The 19,097-nt window shown below is 38.5% G+C and overlaps 1 protein-coding gene across 10 annotated transcripts in view; it reads left to right on the forward strand.

Moving 5' to 3' along the window:
* The window catches only part of Nfib (nuclear factor I B), a 418,189-nt gene that overhangs the window by 358,812 nt on the left and 40,280 nt on the right, over positions 1–19,097 (forward strand). For all 10 annotated transcript variants that reach the window (XM_052718299.1, XM_052718300.1, XM_052718304.1 and 7 more), the window contains exon 7: positions 18,576–18,710. In XM_052718299.1, the coding sequence (XP_052574259.1) occupies positions 18,576–18,710 (135 nt within the window). The remainder of the gene's footprint in view (positions 1–18,575; positions 18,711–19,097) is intronic.

Genomic DNA, 19,097 nt, shown 5'->3' on the forward strand with positions numbered 1-19,097 from the left:
TACAGACAGTTGTGAACTCCCATGTGGATGCTGGGAGTTGAACCTGGGTCCTTTGGAAGAGACGCCAGCGCTCTTAACCTCTGAGCCATCTCTCCAGCCCCACATTTAAGAATTTAACTAGTAAAGATGATGCAGGGAACAGGGGACAGTTACATGGAATGAACAAAATCAGGGCCAGGCACTGAGGCGAGGAAACAATGTCAGAATGGCCATTTGTGCTGTGAGATTGGTACTGCTGCTGGGAAAGAAAGTGGGAGGTGTGGGAGGTTCTTTTTACAGAAGGATTGGAAAGTCAGCTACAGTTTCGGCTTTGAAACTCCTAGCCCATTCCTCAGGCAGTAGACACAGTTTATCAGGAAGCAATGTTTCAACTGCTGCTTCATCCCCAGGGGCTCTCAGGAGAAAATCTCCAGGCCCTCATTTGACCATGGCTCACACTCTGCTTTTCACTCCTCCTGGCATCTGGGCCTACTACTTTGTTTGGATTTTGGAATGCGATGCCCAAGAACTTCTTAGAAGCCATGCCTTCTGAAGTGCTCTTTCCTAGCTCTTCAGCTGGCAGACTTGTTGATACCCTTCATGGCCCATGATCCACAGAGGCATTTCAGTCTAAATTCGTTTTTCCTGCTTTTGTGTCTTGGCAGCCAGCATTGTGCCTTCATTGCATTCATAGCATATAATTCTGGATTTCTCTGTTGGAGGAATTGTTTAGATATGTCTATACCATGGAGGCAACTGTTTTGGCCATGACTGCCATTAGCACCCAGGGCAACACTGATGCACGGTAGGGCCATAGTAAATATTGATCAGGTAAATGAATCACTGATCGGCGCCCAGTCTCCTTAGTGGAGGCAAGAAATAACAGAGCTGTCGATGTGTGGATAAGGATAAAACTCACAGATCTTCATGCTTTATTCCTTGTTTTACTGACATTGTCACTTTATTCTAAACAAAGCTGTATTTTCTCTGTCAGAAAATGATTCTGGGACAGACCCTGATGGTAGTAATGCCAGCACCGAATACTTAGAGATGAGTGTGTGGTTCAGGTGTAGGTGTTCTTTATTATAGAGTGTCACTCAGTAAGAACTGATTTCCCTTCTAGCCATTCAGCAAAGCTCATCTCACATCGTAGTATAAAACAGTTTTGAAAAGTAGCAGGGAAACTGTCATTCTTTCCCTTTGTGAAATCATGGCATTGTCTTGATGATTTTCTATTGTAAGGATGACTAAAACTATCAGAGAAGGCTGTAAAAGCAAATTATAGTAAGAAGGATGAGGAACGTTCCATTCTCATGTGTTGCTTAAAAACACCTGTCACTTGAAATGTGAAGACTCTGAGGATTCTGTAGTGTGCACAATGAGCCATTGTGGGAAGGAGGCTTCAACTAGGGTGGAAAACCTGAGGACAGGCAGCACTGCCTTCACAAACTCGCTGAGCCCAACGTGGTGCTTTTGTTCTTAGACAGAAATCCATTTTTCAAATTTGCAAAATCGAATGCCCCACAATTGTTCTTGCCCGTCTTCCTAACATTCTTTAGGCATCCTTGTCTGCTGTGAGAGCATGGTCTAAGGCACTGCTGAGTGAGCACCGCTCACAGTGCAGGATGGTGCTAGCATCTCACAGTCACTTTTCACATATTGTGGTACCCAGTAGCACTCACTGGTTGATCATCATCGGCTGCTCTTTTTATTTTTTTTTTTTTTTTTTTTTTTTTTTTTTTTTTTTTTTTTTTTTTTGGTTTTTCGAGACAGGGTTTCTCTGTGTAGCTTTGCGCCTTTCCTGGAACTCACTTGGTAGCCCAGGCTGGCCTCGAACTCACAGAGATCCTCCTGGCTCTGCCTCCCGAGTGCTGGGATTAAAGGCGTGCGCCACCACCGCCCGGCTCGGCTGCTCTTTTTAATTGGCAGAAATGCTAAAATTTATTATTATTCCCTGGATATCTGCCTTAATCTATGATTCTTAATTCTCTATTAAAATCTCTTCTGGCCAGCCCTATCAAAGCTGAATTTTGAAATATAAGAATAAAAAGTGACAAAATTATGGATATGATGTTACAATGTTTTTTATGCCAAGACAGAAATAAAGGATGTAATGTGACCAAGTTATTATTCCTGTTTTATTTTTAAAAGTATTTATACAAAACGTTCATACCAAATCTAGCTTTCATGTGCTGAGTGTGTAGTTTTTAATAATTTATTGTAAAACATTTTTATTTTTGCATATTAAAGACATAGTTGTATATTGCTTTTTCTTGTCAAAACATATTTTCCAATTATAAAAATTATAGATTTTAACTTTGCAAAGGTAGACAAGACTATTTTTTTTAAAGATTTATTTATTTATTATGTACACAGAAGAGGGCACCAGATCTCATTACAGATGGTTGTGAGCCACCATGTGGGTGCTGGGAATTGAACTCAGGACCTCTGGAAGAGCAGTCAGTGCTCTTAACCTCTGAGCTATCTCTCCAGCCCCGACAAGACTATTTTTAAAATAATTTAGTATTTAAATGTTTGAGAGAGGAGTATATAACTTGTTTAAATTTCTTCTCATGCCCAGTGATAGGAATTAGATTTGTCAGTATTGATCTGAACGAAGAAGAAAGTAATAGTGAGCATGAGGAACAGAGAGTAACTACCGCATTCCTTTCCGAAGGTCTAGCTAGAATATTCCCTTTGCTTAGTCTCTCTTACGAACCCTTAGGTCGGAAACTTCCAACTGCTTCATTTGTCTCTCCTTTTTTTCTTATTTTTGGGGGGTATGTTGAGGATACAACCCTAGGACTGATGCCTACTGTTCAAGCATTCTACCCCCGAGTGCCAGCCTCAGACCTAAGTATTTCTTTGGGAGATCTTAATGATTAAGTTAATAAAGTATGCATGTCTTTGATTCCAACATTTATCCACAAAGGAGTCTCCTGATAACTTGTCTACATTTAATTATATCTCCCTGAGTCTACTGAGAAACTTGATTCCTAGCTGACTTCTCTTGAAAGGACTAGAACAATCCTATGTAACTTCTAACACAGGATGAAAATTTATGCACATCGAGGTTTTTTTTTTTCTCTATTTCAGTACTTTCATGAAACTAAATCTGGTTGTATTCTAATGTCCAGTAATTTAATAGACTGATCGATAACTTATACATTGTTGAAAATTTCTGAGTGGGAAATTTAATGGCTTCTCAGTCTGATAAATGGTATGGCAACTTGTAAGCTTAAGCTTAGATAAAATATAAACTTAAACAGGCTTTTCATGCAGTAAAATTTTATTAATTTCTATGTATTTAGGACTGAGATAATTTGGCACATTTAACATTTATCAAATTCCTATCATATGACAAGAATTTTTATAGGAATTAGTCACACAAATATGATTAAGAAAGTTGCTAGCCTTGGATCTGCTAAACAAGAAATAATTGTTATTTATGAAAAAAGTCTTTACCAACAATAAGTAAAGCAAACTACAAGGGATTGTCTTTATGCTTTGTAGCTAACTTATTTTTGAAGTACCATGAGCTATAAATCTTTACACAAAATCAACAAGGTAGAATCTTAGAAAAACTGACACTACTTATACACCGATACATAATCAGAATTAGTTAAAAATCCAAACTGAACTCTTAAGACATCGTATTCTGATTTCAACAAGTTCTAGAAAATACAATTACTAATTTTTAAAAAAATATTCAACAGCAGACAGCATAGCTCAGTGGTAGATAGAGTGCTCGCTGAGCACGCACCAGGTCCTGGGTTCCATTCCCAGCACCACACACATACACACAGTGTCACAAAAGTTCTGTTGTATAAATAAGCCTCTCCAGCAAGTCTTTCTGAAGTTTGGGTCTATCTGTAAGTTCCTGCCATTAACTTTGCAAATATTTTCCTCAGTGAAGTCCCCTGGGCCCTAACCTTCAGTTTGTGCCTCTAAAGCTCTCCAAGGAGATAGTGTTTGCTTTCAACAAATGAACTCAAGCGAAGGGCCTGCAGCAAGAGTGGGAGCTAGAGCCTAAGACGCGTGTGTTCTATCTTGAGCTCAATCAGGAAGTAAGTAGGGGTTCATGGAGTGAGGTAGCATGGGAGAGAACCAGATTCAAGAGCAGTACTGCTTAATGTGAGTTCAAGGAATGTTCACAGATGCGCCAGATATGAGTGGTCAACCAAGTTTGGAAAGTTCTGTTTTAACTCAATTTAAACTTTTTTCCCCCCTCTGGTGAATGAATGTTTAATATTCATTTATTTAACATTCTAGTATACTGCTGTGCGATGTTACTTTCCAGGAGAGACTGCTGACTCGATTGGATTAGCTTATTATGTGTGTGGATTCAGAGGCCTCCTCCCCCACAGTGGGAGGAGCTAGAGGGAACATTAAGCCCCAAATTGGGAAAGTGCCAGAGCCCAAACTCTTGTTTGATGAAGGCTGGAATCTCAAGGTTCCTGTGAGCTGTGGGAGCTGAGTGAACCCACAGCTTTCATGCTTGGCTGGGTAGCTGTTCTCTGAGAGTCATTAACGTTAAAAGCAGTCCTGGAGAAGGCAGGGAGTGACCTGGCAGGCGAGACTTTCCAGTCGCCTTTAGGGACCCATTGACCACCAATTCTGTTCTTGGAGTTGGCATCACAGGAATCAAATGGCAAATCCTCAAATACCGTTTTTTGTTTTGTTTTGTTTTTTAAACGTGAAAAAATAAAAACACAGGTAAAGATCCTTTGGTGAGATAAACGTGTATAGGAACTGGTTTGAATTTAATGTATAAGCCCAGTTCTGAATCTTCCTTTTTCAGCTTCTTACAAAAAGTATCAGAAGTCAGGATCTGTAGCTGAGCCCCCCGCCCCCCCCCCCCCCACCTTCCACCCCCGGAGTATCGGAAAGCCAGTTTTAGAGACCCTGCCATGTGTGGATTATTCCCTTCAGCTACACTGCTGAAGGTGGGGGGAAAAAATCACATGACCATCTTCAAAACAGAAAGGAGAACAGTAAATTGTTCCTGAAGGCTCTCGTTAGAATTCTTGTTGCCTGCTAATTAACAGATATCTGTCCGCCTTTCATGTGTTTGAATGGAGAACGGCATGCTGGGTGGGGCGAGCTGGTGGGCAAGTTGCAAGGGCCCGTACTGGTTAATATGGAAAAGTTGAGCCCTAGTTTCGTGCTCCGGAAACTTCATGATTTAAAAACACCAATTTTTTTCAGGAAAACCTAATACATAATTAGTCCCAAATAATAACAGCTTTCTGTTTGATAACTCGATGAAACAGATGAAAATTGGCAAGTAGGAGCCCCGAAGGCACTGAGTCCTGGAATGCCTCATAGCGTACGTACTGTGGCATAGTCAAAGTTTTTGCTTTAAATCCTTTTATACACTGATTTACGGTTCAAGCGTGTTTTGGAGAAGTTTGGAAAGTCAGAGTTACTAGACTATTGATAGCCCACACAGCGAGAACTTGATTTTCTAGACAGATCACGGAGCACCGGAACCCCCAGACATTATTCAAAAGAAATGAACTGGGCCGGTTTCCCTTCAGCTCACAGGCCTTCTTCGGAGAGCAGGGGGTCTGGCCAGTGTCCCTCACAAGTCTCCCCAGGCAAATGGTTTTCCTGGAGAGCTTCGTTGTAGACCCTGTTAGGCATTGAAGAGCAAAAAGAAAAGAACGGAAATAAATTTTTGCATTTTTTAGAGTTCTGTAAGAGTCTCAAAACACAATTTTGTAATGCAAAATATGTAAATACATGTATATAAAACCAACTCATTAATGCTAGGAGTAAATATTTTAGACTAAACATGTTACAAGTATGAGCAGTTTCCATGAGTGAATGTGGAGAAGAGCTGGTGTGAAGCAGGTGACTGGGTACAATTTTTAAGAGTTTTTCTGCTATGAAACACACATAAAGAGAAAGATGAAGTTCATCTGCATGGAACATTACCCCGTGAAAACTGTAAATACTCGGCCAGTGTTGCATTTTCTGTCTCCCAGCAATTAAAAAACATTTTAAGTAAATCATGCCAATTTGGTTATACATACTTCTAAGAGTTTCCTACAGGTTTTTGAAATACATAGTATACCATTTCAGTTTAACAAACATGGCTCCTTATTAATAAACTAATATACACTCCGAGGTTAAAACCCCATAATATCTTGAAAGTTCTCTTTTTGAGTAAAAATTCCAACATTGCTGCCCTTTTATTTATCCCTTCAAATCTCTGTTTATCCTTTACCAGATAGCCTCTTCCTTTCCTTCGGTCATCAATTAAAGAAACTAAGTGAATTTAAAGTGTATATAAATGAGAACGGCAAGATTCTGTTTTTACTTGGGGCTGTCATTTATTGAGTACTTACTACCTGTCAGATGCTGAGCTTACAATAGCTTTGAATCACTTTTGAAAATCCCACCTCTGGTATGGCGAGATGGCTCACCAGGTAAAGGCACTTTCCACCAAGCTAAAGGCCTGATTTCAGTCCCCAGGTCCCAGATAGTAGAAGGAGAAAACCACCTCCTGCACATCATCCTTCAGCTTCTGTAGGCTTACACAACTATCCCACCCTACGGCCTAAACATTGATTATGAGCCGTAGTGATAATGGTTGGAGTTTCTCCCATATGTCAAAAACAAAGAAACAAACAAACAAAAACTTAAATATGAAGGTTTCTTTGTGTTCAGTGTTTTGGATTTTACATCCCTTATAGTCAGATAGTTTGGCAGTTTCCATGGCCTCGTATTTGAAATTCTGAAACACTTCTAGAAATGCTTCATGATGTCATAGTGGAAAATTCCACACCTGACTCATGTTTTGGGTTGCAGTCTAAACACATACACACACTCTAAGTATTGTATAAAGCTGCCTTCAGGGTATGTGTATAAGGTGTACATGCATAAATGAATTCATGTTTAGACTTGCATTGAGCTCTAAGATGCTCCATTATGTATGTGTCAATATCCCAGACTCTGAAATCCCAAACTTCTGGCTCCAAGCTTTCACCAAAAGGACATTTGGCCTGTCTTTGAGTTTTTAAGCTTTTATTAATGTAGATCTTTTTGAAAAATCCACAGGTCTTCCATTTCTTAAGTTACCTTTTCAATGTTTACTTTAAATGCTCTCATTGAATAACATAATAATTGGATTGTTTATGTGCTTGGAGGCAGTGAATGTTTTGCCTTATACTTCAGGAATGCCAAAATCTCGCAAATACATGTCCTGTCCTGCTCCATTCTGGTACGACCAATGATTGATAGAGACTGAGTTATTATACAGAACCTTGTTATGGGATCAGTGTCTCCTACTTTGAAACAAATGACTCAGCCAGACGGCAACATTTATTTTCTCTAAGTGACTGGGGGCCCAGCAATAGGAGACCATTATCCTGTGACAATATTCTGTTTCATTGACATTATCTCGAAAATGTAATTGGTCCATTACTAAATAGAGGTTTTGTTACTGATCAATTTCACATGATTTCTAAAACCATTAGGATAATAAATATGCCATTCGAGTAATTTCATTGACAGAACATTTTTTTTCTTCATTTACATTTATCGGGGGAAAATATAGATTTAAACACTACAATTTATGCTAGCTTTGACTACTTTTCCACTATAAGAAACAGAATTTATGTGCAGTGATCACATTTGCATTGAGTACTGAACCGATGACTTTAAAATTTTTGTAATTCTTTTTCTACTTGCCAAGCCATATCAAATCATAATTGTTCCCAAACAATTAGTTTTCTCTCTCAAATTTTATTTAAAGTGAGGTCCAGGTCGTTTCTAGGACTTGGAGGCTTTCCTGTAAATCTACTAAAGTAGCACATCACTTAAATTGCTCTAATTTACCAGTGTGGAAGACAGCAGTGTCTATAGCTACAAGATCTTTGCGGGTCTTGCAGCATAAATGTTTCTAAACGCGTGGCTATTTCCCAAATGTCCACCTCCAAAAAGTCATCTGTAATCTTGTTAAATTAGAACACTTCCAGTATCTTTCTGACTTTTACAGTTAAGGTTACAGTATTGATTTTATTTTATAGTCCATGGCTCTCGGACGCTTAACACTAACAAGACCCCATAGCTAGATCTTTCCCCAGAGACTACTGAATCACAGCCCTTTGTTTACCTATGCTGATGCTTAAAAAGGGAAGAGAATGTGCTTCATGTCCTGTGTACTTGTTTGGTGGGGTTTTTTTCCCCCCTTTCAAATTAGGTTTACTGACATTACTCAAGGTCCTTTATAATTGCCAATGGACAAAAGCAGTTTGAAGTGTTTTAAAAAAGAAATTTAATTTATCCAGTATTCATTCTTGTAGGCCTGTTCTTTATTATTCAAAAACTTGTTTTTAAGCTTTCTCAGGGAGGTATTTGTGAGTTTCAAAGCAATTTCAGCTTTAGCTTTGCTTTGAATATAGGTGTAAGCCTAAATACTCTTTTTTATGGAGATGTGTTGAAGTACAGGCTTGTAGTGACATGCTACTCCACTGTGCTTGGGTTAAAATATACAAGAGTCTTCAACTATCACAAACGGTTTCAGGTTGCTGAAGAATACAGTAAGCACTGTACTCCAGTGTGATTAGGACTGAATAGCTTAATACTTAGAACAGAATTCCTTTATTTAGACCATACATTGCCATGCTTTTCCCCTTAAGAATAATAAAAAAAAAATAAGTTGATGTCTTACTCTCTTGATGAGGCCTGCCATTTTTCCAGTTAATTCTAGGATGTGAGGTAGAGAGATACACGTGCATAGATACAGGGATGCTTTCTGAGCATGACAGATTCTTTGAATCATCTGGCATCGTCATCAAACTACTCTAGTGGGATTATGTCCATATGCCTTGTTATTGCTTCCAGAGTATTTTGTTAACTTGAGTGTATAGGAAGTCCTTACCCGCATTTACCACACAATTGTGAAATCTTACATCTACAAGAGTCCTTAGAATGTTAGTCACATGTTCTCTTTACTGTGATTTCAGAGACAATGTTTTCTCTTGAACTTAGTGACTAGTGTTCTGTTTAGCATTCAATCTTAGAGCTTTGCAAAACAAGGTATTTCCTTTTCATATGTGATGTTGGACACACAACAAGATCCATTGTCATCAACTCAATATTGGGAATTAATAACAGTCTTTGGAGCTGCAAACGTATTTCTTATATTTTGGTTGTGAGCCTAGCCTTTAACGGCTGAGCCATCTCTCCAGCCCTGCAAACGTATTTCTAATATTTTGATAAAATATTTTTCTAGAAGTTTTTCCTAACATATTTATATAAAGTATTTCTAGTACTTTTGGTAACAGTAATAGCTTTTTATAGGAAATTTGGGAAGGCAGACTATAAAACACAAATAGAAAAAATAATTGCCTCTGATTATTTCACAGAGGTAAAACCTAGACTGACTCTTATTAATGTTTGACTGACCCATGTGAGTTGAGTTTCTAGGTAGTTTTAACTGCATTTTCTACATGTTTCAACTTGAGTCATACTTTTGCGCTGTTGGGCCTCTATGAGATGATTTTGAAAGTTTTGTTTTTCATTTGTAGTACATTGGCAGCTTACCCTCTCATTCACTTTCCACTGAAGATATCTGTGACCATGCTGCTCTTTGGCTATATATATATATATATATATATATATATAGATAGATAGATATATATATAGATAGATAGATATATATATACATACATACACACGTTTGTTGCTTTTCTTTACCCTTTTTTTGGAGGGGGAAGGGGGGGTCTCTAAGATGACCTTGAACCCCTAATCCTTCTAAGTCTGCCTCCTAAGTGATAGGATTAGCTGTATGTACCACTATACCCAGTTGATATCAAATTTTTGAGTTCCTGCTTGCTGATAAATTTGTAGGTGATTTTTTTTTTTGAGTTCTCATTATCTGAACACTACCGTATGCAAATCCTCTTAGCTCTTTTGGACTCATTCCTCTCTGTTTCTTTTCACTTTCTGGGCCTTAACAAACTGTAGCCTCATAGCAAATCACCAAGTAGAAGCTCAATAAAGAATAGATACATTTTATTGTAAAATATACATTTTACTATGAAATACTGGATTTAGTTTTATGTCCATTCCTAAGCCTTTTTGGCAAATACTGACAGAGAATCCAGCAAGGTCTTGATCAGTTTCTGTTTATACTGCCAGTGCATAGCTAGCTTATCTTCCCCGTCACGGGAGAAATCCTGAAGATGCAGCCCAGGGCTCTGTAAGCAAATTTGAAGTATGTCCTATAAAATGTATTTATGAAACAGTTTCTCTAGGGTCTTGACTCTCTCCCCGCACCTCTCTTACTCTTGTGTGTGTGTCATTTGATCTATCAGGGATTACAACACATCTTTTCTTCCCATGAGCTTGGCTGGCTCCATTTTACTCTGAAAGAAATGGAGAAACTGGAAAAGCACATGGGATTGTGCAGAGCTTTTAAGTAAAGCAGTGTGCTCTCTTTCCCCTGGCCCTCTCCCTATCCTTCATTTCCCTCTCTTACATTTTCTTCCTTCTCTTCTTCCTCTCTCCTCACTTCATTCTCCAGGGCAAGCTTTCTGCTAGCAGTATTTGATCAATAGTTAAACCCTGTGAAAGAAAAGATCTGTCAGTCTGCACAGGGAATCCAATTGTGGTAAATACATCCAAGCTCCAGACTGGAATCTGAAATAATAATCAGCCTATTTCAACCTAGCTTTGCTGACTGCAAGCTTTTATAAAACATTTATAGCACTGTAAATAACAGGTAAACCTTTCTCTCCTCAACTTTATCTTCCCTAAGGCAGAATCACAGGAGGAGAGACTGTGGTCTCTCTCAGCATTTAGTTGGCAAACCATGTTCTCTGCCTTCACCTTTCCTCTGGGCACCGAGCCCAAGCCATTTCCTTGTCTCAGAGTTGACTGTGGATTTGTGGCCTGAAGTAAAAACACCAGATTCCGGCTCCAGAGATCGTCCCACACACTTGATTTGGAAGCCCCTCGTTTATTATCTCATCTCTTCTAAATAACATTATTATTTTATGCACATAGTTCATCTTTTTTATACTGTCTCTCAGCTTCCACTCAACATTTTAATGGAAAGCAGAAGTGCCCCATTTTAGCTTATAGCTCATCTTTCACTTTTAGTGTTGTACATTACTTGACAGTTTCAATGAAATAATGGATGTGCTGACCACCTTTGCCTTCATCCAAAACTGAGTTTGGTCTCTGAAGAGATTTTCAGTGTCCCCTACAGTTTGTGTAAACCAGTAAAAAAAAAAAAAAATTAATGTAAAAATCTAAAATCTACAAAAGTCCAAAATAAAAAGAAACGTAGAGAACTCTGCGGGACGAACAACTTAGTAAGATGTTACTATAATATAATCTAGTCAAACTGCAGTCAGCGCGCTGCCTGTGAGTTAAATATTCTCACATAGGAGATTTGTTTCTCTGGTCTGCAGCATACCGGAGGGTCAAAGTTCACAGAAGCTTCCCAGCTGTTTTTGCACTGTACCTTGATTTTCGTCTGGAAAAAAAATTGTGTGTGTGTGTGTGTGTGTGTGTGTGTGTGTGTGTTGGGGACAGAGGGAGATACCTTACAGTGTTCAACAGCTTAGTAATGTAAAAACAAAGAAGATAATTTAAACCAGGATTATAGCTTTTTTAAGCACAGAAATAAAACATACATTAGCATTCAATACTAGCAAATGAGAAGATAGCCAATGTTGACTAGTATGCATAAAGTCCATTTAAACTTGTTTACAAGTCTGACAGGTAAGTAAGGAAGACAGCTGAGGAATATGTAAAATAATCAAACTTTTAAAACATTTCAATGCAGTTACTTCTTTGTTAATTACATAGAAATATGTTTTCCTAAGCCATGGAGCTGGCACAGCCGTTACTATGTTATAATTTAGTGTCATGGTAAGCTAAAAATAGCAGCTTCCAGAAATTTAGGGTCTCTTGTGTGCTTTTGCATAATTAATTTGAAACAGTCACAAATCCAATGTGTTATAGGGAAGAAGAATAGAAATTTTCTTAGAAAAGAAAATGGTTTGTTTTCTACATAGGCTATAGAAATTGGGGTGGTATCTCTAGTGTACTTAAACATATTGGAGAAGCCAGCATATTGTTCCCAAATATGTGCAAGAGGAGCAGGTGTCCCTAGCAGGCAGGTGTTAAAGGTGGCTGTTCAAGCTTGCCCTTGCTCACTGGTTGACTTTAGTGAAGTTCTGTTAACAGGTGGCTAAGTGATTGGAGTGCCATGTGACATTTATCCCGGGAGCAACTCAGATGACAGACTGCTACAGACTGAGGAAGGGGGTCTTTGCTTTGATGAAGAAATTGCCAAAACTCATGTCTCATTAGTGTTTCCGAAGGTTCTTTGGACGTGAACAAAAGTTTAATTAAGAGCTGACGTAAACACATTTCTGCACACTTTCCCTGCAGCATTTTATCACATTAGAATCGATCAAAATTGTTGCCTTGGGCTGAGTTGAACAGATATACATCTGGAGCACCGTTTGTGCAAGCTGCTGAGGAGCAGAGTACATACGCTGCACATCGCAGCAGCTCTCTCCTTTGTAGCGGAAATTACCTTGTTGGGAGATGAGTTGATCTGACTCCTTATTTGCTTAAGCTTTTATCTCTTTGAAGTGATGCTGTGAAATGAATGACACATCAGGGCTTAGGATGTATACATGCTGCAGTGCCAAAAATTCACAGTGTAGCTAGTAAAAATTATAACTTGGTTAGCAACACTCTTGTTTAAAGATAGGCTTAAGGCCACATGAACTTTTATCGGTAGCTTACTCAAACTTTTTTTTTTTTTGGTTTGGAGATATTTTATTTTATAATTCACTATATAATTAGTTCTACAGCCATAGCTAATTGCCCAATTATGAATCAGCACAGGTGTGGACAGCAAGGAGTGGTGCCTTTAACACGAGCCTTTCTTTTTGAAGACTTGGCCTCCCTAGTCTTTTGTCATGAAGAAGAATCCTTGGGACAATCTAATATTACCATGGTTATAATTACTTAATGAATTTTTGTCTTTCACATCTGCCCCTCTAGCTGGATTGTGAGCACAGCAGCATAGGGCCAGTGGGTCTTGCTTAGCACCTTGAACTTTGTGTGCAGCCGAGCCCCCTCATACTTCTTGGGTGCTCAGTGGTTGGCTTTGATGTCTCTCTTTGGCTTCCATTCAATTACTCTTTTGTTGTTGTTAAATCATTTTCCATTATGAATCTTGGTTTTTCCTTTTATTGAAAATAGATATTTTCTCACATAATATATTCTTATTACGGTTATTGAAATGTGCATTTGAAGCTAACCATCATGGCTTAATTTTCCTCACTGTGCTACTAGTTACCATCCCATCACACAGGTTATTTCACATATAAGAGATTTGAAAATATGCTACCTAGACATGGTACCTACTTTACCTCTTCTATCTTTTCTTTAATTCCTATATTTTTTGTACATTCATTTCATTCCTAAGTAGTATGACCTTCCATCCTCTACATCATTTTATATATATACATATGCACACACACACATACACACACACACACACACACACATATATATATATATATATATATATATATATATATATACACATATACACACACATATATGGTGGAAGAGATGAAAAAATGAAAAAGTCATCAAGTAACATAAGGTTTAAGATTGCTAATGAAATATAGATCTCAAAATTTCTTACATTTATTTATTCACTCATTTATTGTGTTGTGTGTGTATGCACAAAATTGTGTGTATGTGTGCAAACCTTGGCCTGCATGTGGTGATCAGAGGAAAACCAGTTCTTTCCAACTCTGAGTTCTAGGACTCAGATTCAGATCACCAAGCTTGGGACAGGTGCCTGTGCCTACTGAGACATATTGCTAGCCGTAGACCACAAAAGTTTCCCCTGTGGAATTATGGTTTGCCTAAGTATGTTCAACTGGACAAGCATTGTGTAAGTACAATAAAAGATTAGGGAAGCCCAATCTAATAAGTGGGGAAAACACCACACACTAGGAGGCAGAAGGATAGAAGTACATTCCCTTGACGCCTCAAATACACTGTTAAAATTCTTGATTCAGACCAGTCTGGACTACGTAACAAGACCCTTTCTATACAAGCCAATTAAATAAATGAAAAAATATATATAAACTGGAAAAGGATAGAAACTTCCAACTACAGACGGTCATCCTTTGGGAGAGTTTTCCAACGTGAAGTAATTTCATTTATGAATGACTTCTTCATAAAGAAGACTTACATCTTGTACTGATGTTAAGGACTTCCTGACTTTTGCTTCTTTCTCACCAGTCATGAGCTATCCCTGCCCTCTTCTTCCAGAAGAACTACCAGCTACTTCTTGTCTCACTGTCTTTCTTTCTCTTCAGTGGCTTTATCTTATGCATTATTCAACTTACCCTTTATTATGTATGTATTATCATTCAACTTATTATATATTTATACATTGCCCAGCTTTGTCATTCAACTAATTTTCAATTTAATCTTTTTATGTATTATTCTTCACTCTTGAGGAGCAGTAGGTTGCAAAATGCTCAGCATTTGTTTTTCTTGACAAAAAGGCCACTCAAAGCCATCTCTTTCATATTTTCAGTCCCCAAACATTTTCATATGGTATATGAGTGCATTAAAAATAGAAATGATGTCATTCTTAGGTTGGAAGTCTATTAGACTACAGACTTTCAAAATAAAATTAAAACCAAAACAATACAAGTTAGATTCGGGGTTAAAATGTAATGTCTAGAAACTCAGCCCTGATTTCCCCGCATAATTGCCTTTTTATTTCCCCTCAGCCCACAGAGTTGTGTTTTCCTTTGAGAGGAATTCACTTTTGTGACTCTTAGTGCTCAGCATAGTGCCCTTCCCATGCCACACAGCAGTATTTCTTTATTGATTAATGGGCCCAGAATTAATTTCACTTAATGGGAAGATGAAGAAATGAAGCTCCATTCTAATACTCTCCTGTTCTTTCTAAAGTCAAGAAAGTGTCAGGTGCAGTTTCTCACTCTTGTTTTTATTGAGCTATTTTGTGGTTAAACAGAAGATAGCTTATAGTTTTTGTTACCTTGTGGGCAGCCCTTACCACTCTGTTCCTGCTGTGTCTCCACTGAAATCCCGTGTTCTTCATATGAAAAGACTGCTATCATTAGACACGTGTCTAAAAGACCCCCGGCCCCGCTACTCCCGCCCCAAAGTAGACATCTAACAACTACTCACAAAAGCTAAGGGCACTATTTTGTCTAAGAAAAAGTTTAAATTATATAAGTGAAAAATGACAAAATCACTCATAATCTTAAGCTTTAATACGAATGATATTTGACTTGTTCCTTCATGAAAAGCGACTCCTGTGAGTTTGGCTCTGTTTGGTGAGCATTCTGATGGTTGTAGTTTTTTAGGCTCTTGTTCTTTGGAAGTGATGCAGCCAGCATGACTCTGCTCTGCTTCCGAGTGTGCTGTGAATGTCACCTTTTTCCATGGCTTGTGTGGCACTTTACCACCCATTGTAGGAAGATTTGGAAAACCCAATTTACATAGCTCCAGTTCTTTGATTTTTTTTTGTTTTAAATTTACTTGTAGACAGAAGTAAATGTAAGAGTCACTAATAAGTTACTGTCTTTTTATTTTTTATTTTTTTATTTTTATTTTTTGGTTTATTGAGACAGGGTTTCTCTGTGTAGTTTTGGTGCCTGTCCTGGATCTCACTCTGTAGACCAGGCTGGCCTGGATCCTCCTGGCTCTACCTCCCGAGTGCTGGGATTAAAGACGTGCACCACCGCTGCCCTGCCAGTTACTGTCTTTTTTAAACCACCACTCATTAAACATTTGAAGTGGGGACTGGAGCGATGGCTCAGCTGTTAAGCTTACTCGTTGCTCTTGCAGAGGACCCAGATTCGTTTCCCCACTCACATCGTGCTTGCTGCTCTCTGTAACTCCAGTTTTCAGGGACCCGGTGCCATCCCCTGACCTGACAGTCCACTAGAATACATGTGATACATACATACGTGCAGGCAAAATGCTCACACACATTAAAAAAGTCAAGCTTTTGTTTTGTTTGTTTGTTTTTTGAGACAGAGTTTCTCAGTGTAACAGTCCTGGCTGTCCTGAAACTCATTCTGTAGACCAGGCTGGCCTCGAACTCACAGAGATCCTCCTGCCTCTGCCTCCCAAGTGCTGGGTTTAAAGGCGTGTGCCATTACTGCCCGGCAAAAGTCAGTCTTTTTAAAAAGTTTAAAACGCTTTGAAATGGAAACATTGTATTATCTATCATAAGGAGCGAAAAGGAGGCTCCTTCTCTTCTAACAATTTGTATGTCTCAGTTCAGCTTTCAGTAGGCAAAACCCAGTACTGAATCATTCCTCTCAATGTCAGGTAGTTCTTGGGTGAAGCTCAGTATTGTCTTGGATATTTTGAAGATAAACTTAAGCTGAAATGAGCTTCTATTTCCTTTTTTTTTTTTTTAACCTTGCATTTAAATTCTGCCCCTCACCCCTTTGTGGTAGCCTTCATGAACAACTTTTTTTTCTTTTTCTCTCTTTGAGAACTGTATAAAAAACTGAAGTCTAATAGATCAGTGGCCACCCATTTGTCAGAAGTGTGGTTTTTGCCTTCTGCTGTCCATTGCCTCCAGGAGCATGTCTCTTCCTTAAGTGCCAGCATGCTCAAAACACATACTCAATTTTATTGGATGCCTTTACCAGAACTCAGGTGATTTTTCAAATGGTGAAAAAAAAAAAAATGGCCACTAGTCTCTCACATTAATGACACTGGGAAGCCTTTTCTTATTTCAGAACATTGTGAATAAAAATACAGGTCATATTTTTTAATGTCATACTAAAGTTTTAGTGGGTTTTCTTTTAACAGATAGAGTTCTTTTCTTCTAAATATGCATACAGAAAAATTAGAGGTGAAATTATATGACAGTAAATTTGCTTCAAAAGTAATGCAGGGAACGGAAATGTGAGTGAGATTCTGAGTGGATAATGGCTGAAGTTGGCTGCTGGGTATAAGAAATCCATTATTATTCTGTCTACTGTGCACACAGTTAAAATTTTTGATGATAAAATACAAATTTTATAGGTTGTGTTATTGTTAGAGCATTTTAATATAAATTTATAAGCCTCCATAAAAATGAGCATTACTTGAGATGTTAAATCTGAGTCATCTTCCTAACCAATCAGAGGTGCCTGCTGGATATTCTGGTCAGACATGTTGCGTGATACAATGCAATCCCATAGTGACTCGAGATGATGACCTTTCACAACCATCATTAATTCAGCTGCTTCGATTCTGTTCACTTATCCGTTGCATTAGGCTGTCCCACTTTTATTTCCATCTTGCACCGTCTATATTTTGGTAATGTTTAGTATTTACGGAGTACATGGATAAAACCGTGAACACTTCTTTCATGGCTTGGTTTACAGTATTTTATAATTCCTTTTTACTTCTTTATATCCCCTCACTAGATGTTTAGCTTATAAAAGCAGGGAGTAAATCCAGTTCTCAGTTGTATCCCCAGACACTGGGTCATTTCAGGCATAAATTAGGCCTCTAATACCTACTTGTGAAATGAATATATTAATCATGAATCATGTGTCTTTTTAAGTGGGCCTCCGTCATGAGTCCACTGTAGATATTCTACCCTTGACTTAATTTCTGGAGGGTATGCTCCATCTAAACTGTCTCTGGTTATATGTTGCCCCCCATGTAACCTTCAGACATGAGTACTTCAAACCCAGATTTGCAGCCATGTGTCCTTCCCGGTGCCTACCTCCCATCTTCATAGATCACTTGAACTACTTAAGTATTTTCTGCTGTCCCACCACTTTGGAATACTTTTTTTGTTCACCTCTTATCCCCATGTACATTTTTAAAATGGCACTAACATGGGGGCTTCCTTCCTAAACCTGGTCAGGCAGAGGAGAGCAGCGCTCTGCCTACAAAGGCTGGGAATATAAGAGCAAATGCCACAGTGTCTCTGCTCTTAGCCCATGCACTTCCTCTCCACTGGTGACAGCCTTTTCCACAGCATTTTCCTCTTTGCTAACAGCAAATGTCCCTGTCAGGAATTACTTTTTACTTATCTTAATATCCATATTTATTAGGAAAATAGAGGAACCTGATAAATATTTGTAGAATGAGCAGGTTAAGGAATGTATTATTATTATTATTTTTTTGCTAAACAAGAAAGTAAGTTTTCTGTAAAAGATGTTAAGTCAGGGATTGTTTTCGTATACTAGCACCTGTCATGCCCTAGTTTTTTCCACAATGTAGCCATCAGGTCAAAAGATAGCCCTGAATCATGGAAATCAAAGAAGTCAGTCAGTACTGGGCTACAGAAGGCCTTCAAGTCTACAGCCTGAGGGTTTTCAGTTCTGGGTTTCTTTAATGATGCTTTGGGTTAGCTTCCGCAGAGCAAGTTTCTAAAAGATGTTTTACAGCTCTAGCCTGGCTGGGTCTTTGACCTTGTATATAGATTTTTTTCTAAATGGGTGAGAGCAAAAGAATTGGGAAACGAGCTGTTATGTTGACATGAACCTCATTGCTTGAGAAGGCCAGGCAGCTTGAACTTGTCCCTTTTTTCTTTGCAGATATGTCTTCTCCAACTACAATGAAGAAGCCCGAGAAACCACTATTTAGCTCTACATCTCCACAGGATTCTTCCCCAAGATTGAGCACTTTCCCCCAGCACCACCATCCCGGAATACCTGGAGTCGCGCACAGTGGTGAGGAGTTTCAAGCTGAGAGGAAAGGCCTTCCTCTTGTCCACACAGCAAACACTTAAGGGTGGAGGGGAAGTTTATCATCGTTGCTATGGTGACTATATCCTCTCCACCCAACAGGGAGGGTTGCTAATGAACAAAATATTTTTTCTTACCAGTTTATGAGAAAATATTTAATATTATAGAATTTTAATCACAAGAGCTTTCAAAAATGGGGTATATATTTATCTTAACTTGAACCCCAAGAAAGGCCCCAGTTTTGTATATTCTGCTAGAGAAAGATGGAATTCCAAGTATATTGATGAGTTTAGGGTTTTTTTTTCCATAAGAACTAAGAATATAGACATTCGGGCCATAGATGGTATGTTCTATCCATAGATAAGTAGTTAC

Source organism: Peromyscus californicus, unplaced genomic scaffold (assembly GCF_007827085.1).
Source record: "Peromyscus californicus insignis strain IS unplaced genomic scaffold, ASM782708v3 Scaffold_5__1_contigs__length_169319896, whole genome shotgun sequence".
In the NCBI taxonomy this organism is placed as follows: domain Eukaryota; kingdom Metazoa; phylum Chordata; class Mammalia; order Rodentia; family Cricetidae; genus Peromyscus; species Peromyscus californicus.